Below are 18,059 nucleotides of genomic sequence, written 5' to 3'. Positions count from 1 at the left end.
TCATATGGATTTCATTAAAAAAATTATTAAAACCATACATGAAAATTTAAGTTCAAATATCATTGAACAATTTCCAATCATTAGTTTTTAGGATTAATATCAATAATATAATTAAATTAAGCTCTAAAATCCTAATTTTCTAACAATCCCCCACAAATCCATCCAGAAATGCGAATAATTTTTCCATCATGACTTGTTTTTTTCAGAGTCGGTACCCTTCCGGGTTTGAACCCTCATAATTCCTCTACTTCAATGGCTATCAGATTCAGATGGAATGTTTCACCTTGAATCTTAATCCGTTTAGTATAACCATATTCCATAGACGACGACAAGTCAAAGGCTATGGTGCCAATCTACGGCTTTGAGACATTAATGGTCATGTCTCGATCCTGTTCGTCGAATGCTTCAAGGATTAACCATATCCTCTAATTGCGACCACACAATTACATTCGCTTAGCTGGGCATCTCCAGAGATATACTGCCTCTATCTCGTCAAATGACTTGACCCCATTCAGAGTTTTAACACTCTTGCTTTTCTAGCAGTGTCAGTAGCTTCTAGGTTTACATGGGATAGACTCAGATACTATAGTATCATCTATGTAGCAAAGGTACTATCAATTCATCCTTACAGCTTGTTATTACCCATTGAATACACTTCGAGGGATCTCCTCTCATGTGTATTGGGTTCCCACTGTTGATGAATTATGATGGGTTGACAGTCCCATCCCCAATCTTGACTTAAAGACCACTGCAGGTTCCAGTCCTTTAGTAAGAGGATCAGCTATATTATTCTGAGTTCCTATGAACTCTATAGCTATGATCCTATCAGTCACTAAACCCCTTATAGACTTGAGTCTAACTTGGATGTGTCTTTTAGTTTTAATATTATGCTTTTTACTGCTAATCTTGTCGATAGTTGTTCGACTATCACAGTGAATAACAATAGCAGGAAGCGGTCTGCTTACTACAGGTATTGCAGATATAAGTCCGTGTAACCATTCAGCCTCCGTCCCTGTGGCATCAAGTGAACATAACTCAGCCTCAAAAGTAGACCGAGTAACTATAGTCTATCTGCTTGACTTTCAGGATATTGCTCCACCAGCCAAGGTGAACACGTATCCAGTCATTCCATTGGAACCAGACTTCTTAGCTATCCAACTTGCATCACTGTACCCTTCAAGCACACCAGGAAATCTCCTGTAGTGTAAACTAAGGTACATTGTGCCTTTTAGATATCTAAGTACTCTATCAAGAGCATCCCAATGAGTTCTGTTTGGACAGCTTGTATATCTAGCCAATTTAGACACAGAATATGAAATATCTGGTCTAGTACAGTTAGCAAGATACTGCAAGCTCCCAATAATCTGAGAATACCTTAACTGAGACACAGGCACTCCTGAAGTATTCTTGACAAGGGCAACTTTCGAATCATAGGGTGTACTAGCGATTCTACACTGTGAATAACCATATTTCTCAAGTATAGATTTCTCTATATAATGAGATTGAGTCAAGGTTATTCCTTCAGTGGAATGAATCAGTTTGATTTCAAGAATCACACTTGCCTCACCCATATCCTTCATTTCAAAATGCCTTTTCAAGAACTCTTTAGTCTCGTTAATAATCTCAATATTGGTTCCAAACAGTAAAATGTCATCCACATATAGGCACAAAATAACACACTCATTACCTTTAACTTTAGTGTAGACACACTTATCACTTTCATTAATCTTATAACTGAAAGGCAATACAGTTTCATCAAACTTTTTATGCCAATCTCTGGGAGCTTGTTTCAAGCCATAGATGGATTTGATCAACTTACATACTTTCCTTTCATTGCCTGATGCAACAAATCCTTCAGGCTGATCCATATAAATCTCTTCTTCAAGTTCACCATGAAGAAAAGCCGTCCTTACATCCATCTGATGGACGATAAGACTATGGACTGAAGCCAATGCTATAAGCATTCGGATTGTTACCATTATTGCAACCGGAGAGTATGTATCAAAGTAATCAATTCCTTCCTTTTGCTTAAAAACCTTAGCTACCAGTCTAGCTTTGTACTTGTCTATTGAGCCGTCAGGGTTCAACTTCCTTTTAAAGATCCATTTGCACCCAATAGTAGAACACCCAGGAGGGAGATCAACCAACTCCCATGTTCCATTAGAAACAATAGAGTCAATTTCACTCTTCACAGCGCCCTTCCAGTGCCTTGACTCAGAAGAATACATAGCTTGTCGGAAAGTTAAAGGTTCGTCCTCGATATTATAAGTGATGAAATCACCTCCAAAATCCTTGACTACCTTTGCACGCTTACTTCTCTTTGGTTCCTCTAGTTCCTTAGGAATAGAGCTAGTACTAGGTTCCGCCCCCACATTTTTCATCTTTTCCACATGATCAGGAATAGAACTTGATGTGTGAGTAGGATCTTCCTCAGAAGTCGTTTCAGATATTCCAGTCTTCATAGGGTAGACATCCTCAAAGAATGTCGCATCTCGAAATTCAACTACCGTGTTTGCCACTATACCATCTATGTCAGATTTTAACACTAAAAATCTCATAGCTGTAGTGGTTTCAAGATAGCCCAGAAAGATACAGTCAACAGTCTTTGGACCTAGTTTCTTTCTCTTGTGTTCAGGAACAAGCACCTTAGCAAGGCACCCCCATACACGAAGATACTTAAGACTAGTCATCCTGCCTTTCCATAACTCTAAGGGTGTTTTATCCATGTGTTTCAGAGGGACTCTATTCAAAATATGGCAAGCCATATTTAGAGCCTCCCCCCACATGTATTTAGGCAACCCAGAGTTAATAAGCATACTATTAATCATATCTTTAAATGTTCTGTTCTTTCGCTCAGCAACCCCATTAGACTCAGGTGTGTATGGTGGAGTAACTTCATGAACTATACCATTGTTTGCACAAAATTCATTAAAAGCATTACTCGTATACTCACCACCTCTATCAGATCTCAACCTTTTAAGTAACTTACTAATTTGTTTTTCTACTTCAGTTTTATATATAATGAATTTACTAAGTGCTTCATCCTTATGTCTAAGTAAATAAACATAACGGTATCTACTACTATCATCTATAAAAGTAATGAAGTATCTAAACTGGTCCTTGGTCAACACACCACCAAATTCACAAATATCAGTGTGTACTAAATCTAACAAGTCTGAATCCCTAACAACGTTATGAAAAGGTTTCCTTATTTATTTAGCAGACACACATACTTGACATTTAGAATTCTTTTCTATGATATGTTTTGGTATCAACTCTAAGTTCATCATGTTCTTAAGAGCACCAAAGTTTAAATGACCTAGTCTAGCATGCCATATATTCGAGGATTCAATACAGTTAACAGAAGGAATAACATTATTATTCAAATTTCCCAAAACGGGATCCGCATTAATAACAAATAAACCATTTGACAAGTAACCCTTGCCAAAGAATGTACCAGTGTGAATAAGAACTACTTTATTACATTTGAACGAAATTTCAAAACCACTAGAAACTAAACAACTTCCACTTATTATATTTCTACGCATGTCGGGAACATGATGCACTCTCGTCAGAGATAGAATACGTCCTGAAGGGAACTTCAGATCCACGTTTCCAACTCCATGTACTTGAGCAGCACTAGCATTCCCCATCTTCACAGTCAGGCTATGACTCTGTTGATAAGATACAAATAAACTAATATCAGCACAAATATGTACATTAGCTCCAGTATCTATCAACCATTCATTTGACATATAGGTAGAAAATATCACAGGGTTGTAGGATACATACCGGTCAACGTCGGTTTCAGAAGTCGTAGCCTCACCAACGACCATGTTCACTACAGGCCCCCTTGCGGTTCCAAGCACAACATTTGCTTGTGCTACCTCGGTTTTCTTCGCTTTCTTTGTAGGGCAGTCCTTACTCCAGTGCCCAACCTGCCCACAAGACCAGCATGGTTTGTTTGCCTTGAGTTTCTTGGCCTTGTCCTTGTCACTCTTAGATTTATTACTATTAGCTTTTTTAGCAAAAGCCTTCCTCTTTTGTCCTACAGTTGCTATGTTTACCTTCGAGGTACCGTGTTCAGTTGGCATCACATGTCCCTGTTTGGACTTGTGTTGTTCTTGCACCGAGATGTCCAGCATAAGGTTGGTTCAGGTGATCTCTCCTTTCTGTCTTTTCAGGGAGAGAGAGAACTCTTCCCAAGACTTTGGGAGCTTTTCAATCACACTCATCACCTTGAACTTCTCCGGGAGATTCATTTCAGACTCCTTCAAAGCATGCACTATCATCTCGAACTCATGCACCTGCTCAGTCATGGACTTATTGTCCACCAGCTTGAACTCGAGGAACCTTGCCACAGAATACTTTTCTAGACCTTGTGAGTCAGTATTATGTGTCTGGTCCAGCTTTTCCCATAAGAGTTTTGCAGAGTAGGCATCAGAAGAATAGACATCAAACAAAGTGTTTGTTAGTGCCGCCAGAATGGCCGCCCTAGCCACTCCATCCTTCTTAGCCCACTTTGCAAAACCTTAACTGTGTCAGCCTTCTCTTGATCCACTACTGGTTTCTCATATTCCACAACCGGCCACAGACCCTTTATAGTCAGCCACAACTTCATCCTTTTCTGCCAGCGAGAAAAGCCAATGCCACCGTTGAATTTCTCCGGTAAACCGGTTAGTTCAACAGCTTGTGGGAAACTATAGGTGGTCCAATCAATGGCCCCAGCAGTTGCACCCGAACCGCTACCACCACTAACGATAACCTCACTTTCGTTAACCATTATGCTAAATTCTAAATAACTAATATTCTCTTCAAGAATGTTGTAAATTTCACTAACAAATATTGCAACACAGAGGCAAGTGTATAAAGAATTTAGCAAGTTCAGGCCAAGACCACAGTCAACAAAACAAAGCATGCATGTAAACAAAATCAGTAACTGAAATAACGAAGAGAGAAACAAAGATGTACCCGAAACCATAGCTTTCAACAGTGACTGAAATAAAGGTTCACAAATACAAAATGCCAAGAAAATGATCACAGCTGAGTCACCAGGCCTTGCTCGAAGTCCTGGTTGCTCTTGAAGAGAATATTGCCCCCTACCTGCTGCGTTTGGGAAGCGTGCAATATCTCCACCAGGATAAAACATCTCGAAGTTGATGTTAACAACAGCAACAAAAACCTCCACCTCAGTCGCCGGAAAATAAATTTGAATTAAAATTAATTCTCAAATAAATAAAATCCTCGCCCAAGTCGCCTCGCGTACGTCGAGACATTTGCCCAAATTGCCCTTCGACCCGACCCGGTCCGGTGCGTGGCGCGCGTGTGTGTGTGCGCGCGTGAAGCACACAACAACATAATGGACCATCACACACCTTAGTAGTTGTATACTACTCATGTGTGTAATCCCATATAAAGCACACAACCCCCTTTATTTATTTCAATGTGGGATAAACATTCTCAAAATTTCAAGCTTTTACAAGCTACTTTCCACTCTCAATTCATATGGATTTCATTAAAAAAATTATTAAAACCGTACATGAAAATTTAAGTTCAAATATCATTGAACAATTTCCAATCATTAGTTTTTAGGATTAATATCAAGAACATAATTAAATTAAGCTCTAAAATCCTGATTTTCTAACAAGGGCTGATGTAAATAATCTCCTTCATTTTGAGCTACTAAACAATCGTTCATGTAAAATACTTAACTTGTGGAACCTATTAGTAACAAGAGAAGTCAAATGATCAAGAATACGAAAATGTCGAGTTTCGAGGGCGATTTTATGCTGTATATGGTGATACCCTGTGATAAAAACAGCTTCTATGGAAATGCAGGAACTAAAACATACTTCTGAGGAGAGTCAGCACAGAAAATAAGTTATGTTGGTTGATCAGATTGTTTGTCTGAATCATTCAGATAGTAAAATCAGTCTGCCTGAATGATCTTGAAATTTGGTAGAAAATTTCATCCAAGTTTCTTCTTCAAATACACAAAATTAAACAAAAATGAAACTATGATACTGTTTGTTTTGACTTTAAACCAGAATCTTAAAGTGATTTTTTATTTAACAAAATCCCTCCTTTTACATGTTTTAATTAGTCATTACAAAAAAAGTGACCAAATAGTTAAAGTTATTTGTCGTTTGATTTTTATGCATACAAATGCATTGACCAGATAGTTAAAGTTATTATTTTTTAAAATTTAGGAGTATTTAATTCTAAAGTATTTTGGATTTTATTTTTGCCAAGATAAAAAATTATTTATAAGAATTATAAGAAGTTACTAAATTCTTGAGCTATTTATTTTATTTTTCATATTAAATATATTAACATTAACATATATTATTAACATTAACATATATTATTATATTAATTAACATTAACACAAATTATACTAACATTTACATATATTATCAAATATTTGTTTTAATTCTTTTAATAAATCAAAACTCATAGATTATACTATATAATAACAAGAGTAATCAAGGAGAAATTTCAAAATGAATTTTTCCCTAAATTACAATTAGTTTATAAAATTTCCCCAAACGGGCCTCTAACAACTGAAATATTGGGCTTAACAATAGTAAAAACATTCACAGTCATCTGGGCCTCTACAACTAATTTTAACGAGATTTATCCCAAATTTCTCTTTACATTTTTTGGTACAATGTTTTTTATTGCACAATCCTACTTCGATGTGGGCAATACCAATACATGTGCTCCGAGCCTTCTTCACTCCTTTCAATTCCGCTCCATCTGCACAAATAAAAACCCCATTATGGTTAAACAACATTACACCGTAATCTCGGGATCGAAATTTTTTATTCATTAATCGAGATTATACATTTATTTAGATCAAAAATACATTGTCTTCGTTACATTATAATTAGAAAAATATGTTTTTTTGATAAAATTATTCGTTTATCGAATATTCATTTATCAAATTTCAATTTAATACCCCCTTCGTCCCTTCAGAATTTTTGCATTGACTGACGGAGGCTCGACACGCGCTCTTATAAAGTATAATTTTTTAAATTATTTAATTATTTTTTCCTTCTTCTAAATTAAATGTGATATTTAAATTTTTATACAAAAGAAAAAACTTTCAAAATAAAGAAACCGTACTTTATAACAGCTTTAAAACGCGTGTCACGAGAAAAAACTGTAAAGAAATAAATCGGACAGCGATAGTATTAAATAATTAGACACAAAATTTACGAGATCTTGCTACCCAGTTTACGTTATTGCAGGGTTATCTCGTACATTTGTAACTTATTTTTTTATGAACTAAAATTTTACTATGAAATGCTTGGTAACCTTGAATTTGGTCAGCAGGGAGAGCACCAGAGGAATTGAGACCAAGAATCAAGATGGTGAGAAAAAAGAAAGAAAATAATTTGACCATGTTGATTAATTTGTAATTTTAGTTGATTAATGCCTTGTTACCTTAAGCTAGTTCTTATATAGTGATCGTTAATCTTAGAAATTTAATAAAAAATTAGCTGGATATTTAATGCAAGGATATTTAGTTCAACCATCTGGATAGAGATTACGATCCATATTAAACTAATTATTTTCCGTATATTTTTGTAATTAGGGTAAATCTCCATAAAGTCAAAAGTACCCGCATATAATAGATAAAATCTGCAATCTATAAGATCTATAACTGTAATCAATTAAAGAGATTGATTTTGATTTTGCAGAGCCCCCCCTAAGCTCGTTAAAGAGAGATTAACGAGAAATATTACGTATTTAAAATTTGATATGAAAACAGTTTCAAAATATCACGTGTCATGTTTTTGTCGATCAATATACAATAAATCTTTTTGAAACTATTTTTTCATGCAATTTTAGGTTATACAATGTGTTATATTCTCATCGATCATTATAAAATAAATCATTTTAAAACTGTTTTTGATATACAATTTCAGGGTTCCAGCTAGAGATATTCAAAAAATCCAAAACCCAAAATTCGATCCAGAAAAAAGGCCGAAAAACCCGATTCGGAAAAAAAACCGGCCCGGTTAGACCCGGCCCGCGGGCCTTAAATGGGCCTCCTTTTTTCTCGAATATCCGGTCCGAAGCCCAGATAAAAGTTCGGTTAGACCCGGATAAAAGCCCGGGCTTGCACGATTAAAAAACTGATTTTTTTTATATGAAATTTGAAAATATACAATACTTTTTATGATTTTTAAAATATTATATTATAATATTAGAAGAAACTAAGGTATATATGATTATTTATATATTATATTAAAAAAATTTATTAATTTCAGTGTTTAAACTATTCTATCTGATATATCAAGATATTATTTTCTCCGGTATTTAAACTACTCATAATTCGAGTTGATAGTGATTTGACAGTCACTTGACAGTCACATGTGTTGATTGTATGCAAATAGAATGTGGCAGCCTAATTCAGATTTTAGAGAACAAATAAGCATTTACATTTTCATGCTAGACTGAAGATATTCAAAGATGCTCGAAATAGAAATGCATGAACTTAGATTATAAATAGTTTATCTTATTATCTTATCTTTTTATCATGTAACTTGGTGATATATAAAGCAAGGGTACCAATTTTTATCATGTAACTTGGTGATATATAAAACAATAGTAGCAAGTTGAATAGTATCCAAGTTAGCAAGCAATTTTCCAGAGAAATAGATTAGGCAAAATTTGTCGGAGGCCACAGGATACGGCGGAGTACCTGATCGGAACTTTTGTCGGTGAGAAATCGTTTCCGATAATGTCGGAGTACTGGCAGCAGTTGCTACAACTTCCGGTTGATCTCCGGTGGCCTTCGCATCGTGTGAACGAAGCTTGCGAAATTTTCGGTAGGTGATTGTTTGTTGTTTTTGTTTCGATAAGTTGAATTTTGTGTGATTTGTGTTTTTATTTGTATGTCAACTGTGGAATTCATTTTTACATTGTCAATTTGTGTGTGCATATACTTTTTGGTGTTTTTTCGAGATTATAATGTGAGAGAGGGTAAAGGAATTGAAAGAGAGTAGGTAAAGGAATTGGTAGATAGTATGAATTTTGTTATGATATCTTCGAGATCATAATGTGAGATAAGTGAAATGAATTGGTAGAGAGTAAGAATGAACTATTAAGGATAGTAGGATACTGTGATTAGTGAGTGTCTTAGGGTTACGCTCGAGCTAGTATGAATTTTATTAGAATTTGATAAGTTAAAGATGAATCGTTCCAATAGAGGTTGAGCAATGCTGTTAGGAATTGACAGTGAAATCTCGGCTGGTTAATACCATCGATAATGTAAATTTGTTTGGTCTGATTATAAGATGGGCTATGTAGTTTTTACGTTGATTGGTTGATAACTGTAACTGTTTTAGTTGGAATTAAGGTTAGCTACTAGACAGTTATTGAGATAAATTTTGTTTTGAAAGATAAAAGTTGTGTAAATCTATGATGATTCCTGCTGGTACAGCTTTTACTGTATATCTATAACAGAACTAATCGGTTTATAACACGTATCAAGGACTAAACCGAGCTGTAAAAATGGTCATTTCAAATGTAGATGGCATTGTTAGATAAATTGACGATTGGACTTGGAGGATTGTATACACTATCATGTTTCTTCAATCCAATCCCTATATTAGGTTTTCCACTTTAACAATAATCTGTTGTAAGTAATAAAATCTCTAGTCTTGAGCTTATTAATTTATAGAGGTCTTATAGTAACTACTTGCCAATAAAGAGGGTCTAAAATTTGGGGCTATAAAATTGGCGTGGAAGGTTCTGGGAATATGATATATTCTTTTAATGAAAAAATTGACTATCGATTTGTGTACAGGATATATTGGATTTATGCCCTGAGAAAGTGGAGAATTATGAGCAAAAACTGAGGAATTTCTACACTGAGCATATTCACGCTGATGAAGAGATACGTTATTGTTTAGAAGGGAATGGGTATTTTGATGTTCGGGACAAGGATGATCGTTGGATTCGAATTTGGATAAAGCCAGGTGATCTCATCATCCTGCCGGCTGGGATTTACCACCGCTTCACTCTTGACACAACTAACTATATTAAGGTAACTAATGACTCTCGGTTGAACTATTTGTTTACTGTTTGAAGAGTTGCAAGTACATTTGAGGTCTTGAGTTTTATTGATAATCATGTTGACACTCATAGACATTGGCTCTAGGGGTCTCTAGAGCAGAGTGGTCTCCTTGTATGTCGATTTATTTATTATGTTCGTCGTAGAAATTGTGTTCCTTGGCATCTTATGATTGTTGCACTATGGCAAACATGATTTCAACTTGTATTGTCTTCAATATATGGGTATATTTATTGCATGAGTTTGTGTCGTCTTAATTCAATAGTTCAGTGTACTCCTTTGTAGTTGAGAATATTTGTACACTCCCCACGCCCCAGTCTGTGCTGTATAGGTTTCTCCCGACCCTTCCTTCTAAAATTGGATTATGCTTGTATCCAGAAGTCCTAGAAAACTCGACGTGAAACCATGAAGAGGAAAAAATAATAATTTAAATAATGAAAAGAAATTTGATTACTGATTACTAAGAAGTTCATTCCAAGTATTGGGCTAGACTGTCTTGCAAAATATTTGTGGTAGGCATAGCTTTCAGCTTTGTGTTTATATCAGACACAGTAGATTATAAGGCTCACCTCAATTTATATTAATTCAGCTTAATAATTTCCATCTTATCAACACTAAAAGCTGCATCTTGCTCTTTTTATTTGTGTGTTTAATCATTTGAATCACTTGGGTGTTCTCATCGCTTATAAGTTATATCTACACTTTTCTTGGACGTGTCTTCAATATATACCTCTCTGTGAATTCCTGTGGTCGTGTCCTTTATCCATGGCCCGAAAAACCAATCTTTAAATGTAATAGATTTTAAATAACCAGATATAAGGTGCAAGTGGAATACATGCAACAGGCAGAATCCTCATTTTAATTGACCTTCATATATATAAAGTTTTCTGTGTGAAGATTGGATATGTTGGTCTAAGAAAGAGAAAACATCAGAATTGGTGATTTGTTATTTTCAGTGATTTCTTATATAAACATCAGAAAGAGAAAACAATATTATCCGGCAGACGAAATTATAAGCTAACCGGAGAAGAAAGAGTATGATTTGTTATTTTCAGTGATCTCTTATATTAATGTCCACACGTAAAGTGTTTCATCAGTGTCCTCCAACACTAGTTTCTAAGTTTGGTACACGTGCATATTTTGAGCGTGATAATGATCAAAACTTCCTGAATTCATTATTAAATTTTCTATCAGTAGTGGTGAGGTTTGATCCTCCATGTTAAATCGATTGGGTTGTTTGTTCTAGTCCTTTATCAAGTCATACTTACAGTTGTTTGTTCGGTAAATAACACAAATTGCCGGTTGTTTCTTAGGTGATCTGACCAATGTGTGTACAAACAATAATAATTAGGTAAAATGTGAAGAAGCACAAGTCATTGATTTTTATTTTATTATATTATCATCGAGTACTGCTGGCGGGTTTATATTAATAAATTTCTTGCTGAACTGTTTGATTATTTTTTTTGAAATTTAGTTGTGCAGTTGATGAGGTTGTTCCTGGGAGAGCCTGTTTGGACTGCACATAATCGGCCACAAGATAATCATCCTTCTAGGCGAGAGTACATTAAGAATTTCGCCAATAAAATTATAGCTGGTTCCCCTCTTGAAGCTCGCTGAAGCAGAACATGAATTCTAATATATATTGTGTATCATTACTCTACAAATATGAGCGCCAACTATATGTAATTAGCTTACACATTAAATCTGTGACTGTGGGACTAGTGCTCACATTTTTCCGGAGTTCTCCAAGTAATTTCTGTATAAACAAGCAGCAGCTCATCACAAGCTTTCGAATCATCAAAAGCTATGAATCAAAGTCCTCCAAACGACGGCGTTGAGTCGATGAATCTTCTCTTTACTATGAGACAACACATCCAAACTGCTCAACAAGAGGCTCAGAACACGGTAGAACAAATCAACACTCAACGACGAAATCTTGCTGCTCAAGGTAGGGCTGATGTAAATAATCTCCCTCATTTTGAGCTACTAAACAATCGTTCATGTAAAATACTCAACTTGTGGAACCTATTAGTAACAAGAGAAGTCAAGTGATCAAGAATACGAAAGTGTCGAGTTTCGAGGGCTGTTTTATGCTGAAAATGGTGATACTAAAGTCCCTGTGATAAAAACAGCTTCTATGGAAATGCAGGAACTAAAACATACTTCTGAGGAGAGTCAGCACAGAAAATAAGTTATGTTGGTTGATCAGATTGTTTGTCTGAATCATTCAGATGGTAAAATCAGTCTGCCTGAATGATCTTGAAATTTGGTAGAAAATTTCATCCAAGTTTCTTCTTCAAATACACAAAATTAAACAAAAATGAAACTATGATATTGTTTGTTTTGACTTTAAACCAGAATCTTAAAGTGATTTTTCATTTATCAAAATCCCTCTTTTTACATGTTTTAATTAGTCATTACAAAAAAAGTGACCAAATAGTTAAAGTTATTTGTGGTTTGATTTTTATGCATACAAATGCATTGAACAGATAGTTAATATTATTATTTTTAAAATTTGGGAGCATTTAATTCAAAAGTATTTTGAATTTTATTTTTGGCAAGATAAAAAATTATTTATAAGAATTATTAGAAGTTACTAAATTCTTGAGCTATTTATTTTATTTTTCATATTAAATATATTAACATTAACATATATTATTAACATTAACATATATTATTATATTAATTAACATTAACACAAATTATACTAACAATTACATATATTATCAAATATTTGTTTTAATTCTTTAATAAATCAATACTCATAAATTATACTATATAATAACAAGAGTAATCAAGTAGAAATTTCAAAATCAATTTTTGCCCAAATTACAGTTAGTTTATAAAATTTACCCAAACGGGCCTATACAACTGAACTCTTGGGCTTAACAATAGTAAAAACATTCACAGTCATATGGGCCTCTACAAGTAATTTTAATGAGGTTTATCCCAAATTTCTCTTCGCATTTTTCGGTACAATGTTTCTTATAGCACAATCCTACTTCGATGTGGGCAATACATGTGCTCCGAGCCTTCTTCACTCCTTTCAATTCCGCTCCTCCATCTGCACAAATAAAAACCCCATTATGGTTAAACAACATTACACCGTAGTCTCCGGATCGAAATTTTTTATTCATTAATCGAGATTATACATTTATTTAGATAAAAAATACATTGTCTTCGTTACATTATAATCAGAAAAATATGTTTTTTTGATAAAATTATTCGTTTATCGAATATTCATTTATCAAATTTCAATTTAATACTTCCCCGTCCCTTCAGGTTCTTTATATTGACTGACGGAGGCTTGGCGCTCGACACGCATTGTAAGGCTTTTATAAAATATAGTTTTCGAAATTATTTACTTTTTTCCTTCTAAATTAAAATATGATGTTTAAATTTTTATACAAAAGAAAAAACTTTCAAAATATAGAAACCGTACTTTATAACAGCTTTAAAACGCGTGTCACGAGAAAAAACTGTAAAGAAATAAATCGAACAGCGAAAATATTGAATAATTAGACACGAAATTTACGAGATCTTGCTACCCAGTTTACGTTAATGCACGGTTATCTCGTACATTTGTAACTTAACTTTTTTATGAATTAAAATTTTAGTATGAAATGCTTAGTAACCTTGAATTTGGTTAGCGGGGAGAGCACTTGAGGAATTGAGACCAAGAATCAAGATGGTGAGAAAAAAGAAAGAAAATAATTTGACCATATTGATTAATTTGTAATTTTAGTTGATTAATGCGTTGTTACCTTAAGCTAGTTCTTATATAGTGATCGTTAATCTTAAAAATTTAATAAAAAATTAGCTGGATATTTAATGCAAGGTGATTTAGTTCAACCATCTGGATAGAGATTACGATCCATATTAAACTAATTTATTTCCATATATTTTTATATTTAGGGTAAATCAGTAAATCTCTATAAAGTCAAAATTACCGCATAGAATAGATAAAATCTGCAATCTTTAAGATCTGTAACTGTAATCTATTAAAGAGATTGATTTTGATTTTGCAGAGCTCCCCCCTCAAGCTCGTTAAAGAGAGATTAACGAGAAATATTACGTATTTAAAATTTGATATGAAAACAGTTTCAAAATATCACGTGTCATGTTCTTATCGGCTAATATACAATAAACCATTTTGAAATTATTATTTTATGCAATTTTAGGTTATAGCATGTGTTATATTCTCATCGGTCATTATAAAATAAACATTTTTAAAACTGTTTTTGATATACAATTTCAGGGTTCCAGCTAGAAATATTCAAAAAATCCGAAACCCGAAATTCGATCCAGAAAAAAGGCCGGAAAACCCGATCCGAAAAAAAACCCGGCCCAGTTAGGCCCGACCCGCGGGCCTTAAATGGGCTTCCTTTTTTCTCGAATATCCGGCCCGACCCGAAGCCCAGATAAAAGTTCGGTTAGACCCGGATAAAAGCCCGAGCTTGCACGATTAAAAAACCGAGTTTTTATATGAAATTTGAAAATATACAATACTTTTTATGATTTTTAAAATATTACTCCCTTCGTCCTTTTCAATTGTTTATATTTTTAGAGAGTGTCCGACACGCATTTTAAGGTGCATATAAAGTATAGTTCTGTAATTTTTTTTTACAATTTTTTTTTTCTGAATAAAAATTAAAACATTCAACTTTTATTCAGAAAAAGAAAATTATAAAAATAAGTTACATAATTATACTTTTTATGCACCTTAAAATACGTGCCGGACACTTCCTCGGAAATGTAAAGAATTGGAAGGGACTGAGGTAGTATATTATAATATTAGAAGCAACCAAGGTATATATGATTATTTATATATTATATTAAAAAATAATTATTAATTTCAGTGTTTAAACTTCTGATATATCAAGATATTATTTTCTCTGGTATTTAAACTACTCATAATTCGAGTTGATAGTGATTTGACAGTCACTTGACAGTCACATGTGTTGATTGTATGCAAATAGAATGTTGCAGCCTAATTCAGGTTTTAGAGAACAAAGAAGCATTTACATTTTTATGCTAGACTGAAGATATTCAAAGATGCTCGAAAGAGAAGTGTAGCAGCATGAAGTTAGACTAGAAAAAGTTTATCTTATTATTTTATCTTTTTATCATGTAACTTGGTGATATATAAACCAAGGGTAGCAAGTTGAATAGTATCCAAGTTAGCAAGCAATTTTCCAGAGAAATAGATAAGGCAAAATTTGTAAAGAATTTCTCTGGATTTTGTAGATTTAACTTGTAAGCAGCTATGTGAGGCGTGTCGTCATCACCGCGGAGGCCACAGGATACGGCGGAGTACCTGATCGAAACTTTTATCGGTTCGAAGTCATTTCCGATAATGTCGGAGTACTGGCAGCAGTTGCTACAACTTCCGGTTGATCTCCGGTGGCCTTCGCATCGTGTGAACGAAGCTTGCGAAATTTTCGGTAGATGATTGTTTGTTGTTTTTGTTTCGATAAGTTGAAATTTGTGTGATTTGTGTTTTTATTGGTATGTCAATTGTGGAATTCAATTTTACATTGTCAATTTGTGTGTGCATCTACTTTTTGGTGTTTTTTTGAGATTATAATGTAAGAGATGGTAAAGGAATCGAAAGAGAGTAGGTAAATGAATTGGTAGATAGTATGAATTTTGTTATGATATCTTCGAGATCATAATGTGAGATAAGTGAAATGAATTGGTAGAGATTAAGAATGAACTATTAAGGATAGTAGGATACTGTGATTAGTGAGTGTCTTAGGGTTACGCTCGAGCTAGTATGAATTTTATTAGGATTTGATAAGTTAAAGATAAATCGTTCCAATAGAGGTTGAGTAATGTTGTTAGGAATTGACAGTTGAACTTCGTTTAGTTAGGAAGAACTATGCCGGACTTGGATAATTGTTTGAAGCAGCTGGTGTGGAGCAATGATTTTATTAGTATTAAAACTCAGCATTTATTAGTTTGTTTTTTAGTTATGTTACTATAATTGCGGAATAGTTATAGTTTCCCTTCTGTTACTTCCTCTATCAAATGATTAGAGAAAAGCGTGTTGAATTGGCTTAAGGTTCATTCCTGATCAGGAGGGAGAATGATGAACTCCTATACGAATTGTGTCATATACTTCTCGATTGTCAGTTTCAATGTGAATCTTGTAATGTCGGGTTGATAGAGATGCAAGAATATGAGCCTGAGCCCCCCAAATCAGTGATGATATCGCTGTCATACCTCTCACCGGGCCTAGAACACCATACAGTTTCTCTCCTGATACGTTGCTCATGATAATGCCTGGCCCATTTGAATTTTCATTCTGTAGCGCCTCATTCTGATCAATGTAGTGAATTTTAGTCTTAAAGAAATCTTCTTCAATTCATACTTAGAGGAAGGGGAAGTGGAGAGAAAGAAATAGGGTGAAAAAGTGGGAGAAACTGATAGAGTTATTAATAAAAGGCTGGTGTAACTCTAGACTGAATATTGAGAGAAACCAGACGATAAGTGAAAGCCATACCTAAAGAACTAATGAGTAACGTCTTAGAGGATGTGAGGGGTAACAAGATTAGAAATTACAGCAAGCCAATTCTAAAAATCTGTTAGATAAAGGGAAAATTACTCAAGACTGACGGTTAACCATGGCACCCTGAAAATAGAGAAGAAAGAAGGAAAATTTGGAACCGTTATCAAATCTATGAGGGTAAGCTTTAGAGCATCTTCAATGGGGTTGTTAAACCAATGTTGTCAATATTGCTAACTCATCGATATTATTAATATATTATTATCAATTTCTTTAATTATACTTTTGACACCCTTCTTACCAAAATTTACTCCAACAATTAGCACTCAAAGTTGTCAAACTATTCATATTCAAGTATAATTTAAAATAGATATGAAGGTACATGTCTTTATTATAATATATGACATTGTTTTCATTTCGGGAGGATGTCAAAATTTGGCTACTTTGATTGGCACCCCTAAGAGCATCTACAACGATGTTAGCTAAAATGGTTGGATAAAATAATATAAAATAACGATTGTGTAAAATTTGCTGAATCTGTAAGGTGATGCGCTATAATGAGGGTTGGTTATAATGCTAAATTTGTGTTTACAACTTTGTTACAGTTATGGAAATGTTCGACAAATTTAGACAATGCAACCAGATTGACTATAATTTTAGCTAAGGGTTTTGCATGGTTGGAGTTCTCAAAATTATACAAATTATGTATAAATTATGTTATGGGAGAGCATGGGCCTCTTCGGCCCAGTTTTTTTATAAAACCGGAACCGCAACCATGCATCTCCGGTTTCTAAAATCAGAAACCACACTCGCAACCACCGGCTCGGTTTCGGTTTCAAAAACCCCGGTCCGGTTGTAATCAGTTCAGTTTCGGTTACAAAATCGATAATTATACGAGCTATGTTGTCCTGTAATTTGAAATGCATAAAATGACTTGTTAAATTATACTACACTCTATTTTTTATAATCTTGCATGATGGAAACTGCACCTCTAAATACTTGATTACTACTGTACTAGTTTAGATGATTATCAAGATAATACACAAAGAAGCAAATCAAATCAGAGTTGTCAGTTGAGTTTACTGTCATACAAGCAGAAACAGGGACACATTAAAAATGCAGTGACATTTATATCCAATTCACAGTACATCTCATATATGCAAAGAAATAAGTACTCAATAGAACTGTATTACAATGTATATGAATTATGGAACTTATTAATCTGACATCTGACCAAGTTAAAAAGCTTGCAGCATTTGACTAAAATAATAGATATTATTTATTTATTCAGTTATTTAATAATCGGCTCGGTTCAGTTTTAATCAATAACCGGAACCAAATCAATGAAATCGGTTCAGTTATTAATTTCTCGATTTTGGTTTCGGCTCGATTTTGACCGATTTGTTTCTGTTTCGGTTTCGGGTTTTTTTGTCGATTTTTTGCTCAGCTCTAAATTGTGCCACA

At 34.1% G+C, this 18,059-nt stretch overlaps 1 protein-coding gene across 1 annotated transcript; it reads left to right on the top strand.

The window, feature by feature from the left end:
* The first annotated feature begins 8,752 nt into the window (after positions 1-8,752).
* Positions 8,753-12,171, top strand: LOC141714923 (acireductone dioxygenase 1-like). Its single transcript, XM_074518420.1, has 4 exons — positions 8,753-8,840; positions 9,360-9,370; positions 9,821-10,060; positions 11,570-12,171. Exons 1-4 carry the CDS (start codon positions 8,753-8,755, stop codon positions 11,702-11,704), a joined length of 474 nt encoding a protein of 157 aa, XP_074374521.1. The 3' UTR covers positions 11,705-12,171.
* Positions 12,172-18,059: the final 5,888 nt, after the last annotated feature.

The sequence above is a fragment of the Apium graveolens genome, chromosome 1 (assembly GCF_009905375.1).
Source record: "Apium graveolens cultivar Ventura chromosome 1, ASM990537v1, whole genome shotgun sequence".
Taxonomy (NCBI): Eukaryota; Viridiplantae; Streptophyta; class Magnoliopsida; order Apiales; family Apiaceae; genus Apium; species Apium graveolens.
The sequence above is the reverse complement of the archived record's forward strand: the minus strand, read 5'-3'. Positions and strand labels throughout refer to the sequence as shown.

Excerpts from the sequence above, each read along its gene's own strand:
- LOC141714923 (XM_074518420.1), top strand. The coding sequence starts at position 8,753 with ATGTCGGAGTACTGGCAGCAGTTGCTACAACTTCCGGTTGATCTCCGG. Across the intron at positions 10,061-11,569 it reads ACACAACTAACTATATTAAG|TTGATGAGGTTGTTCCTGGG; the intron begins GTAACTAATGAC and ends TTAGTTGTGCAG.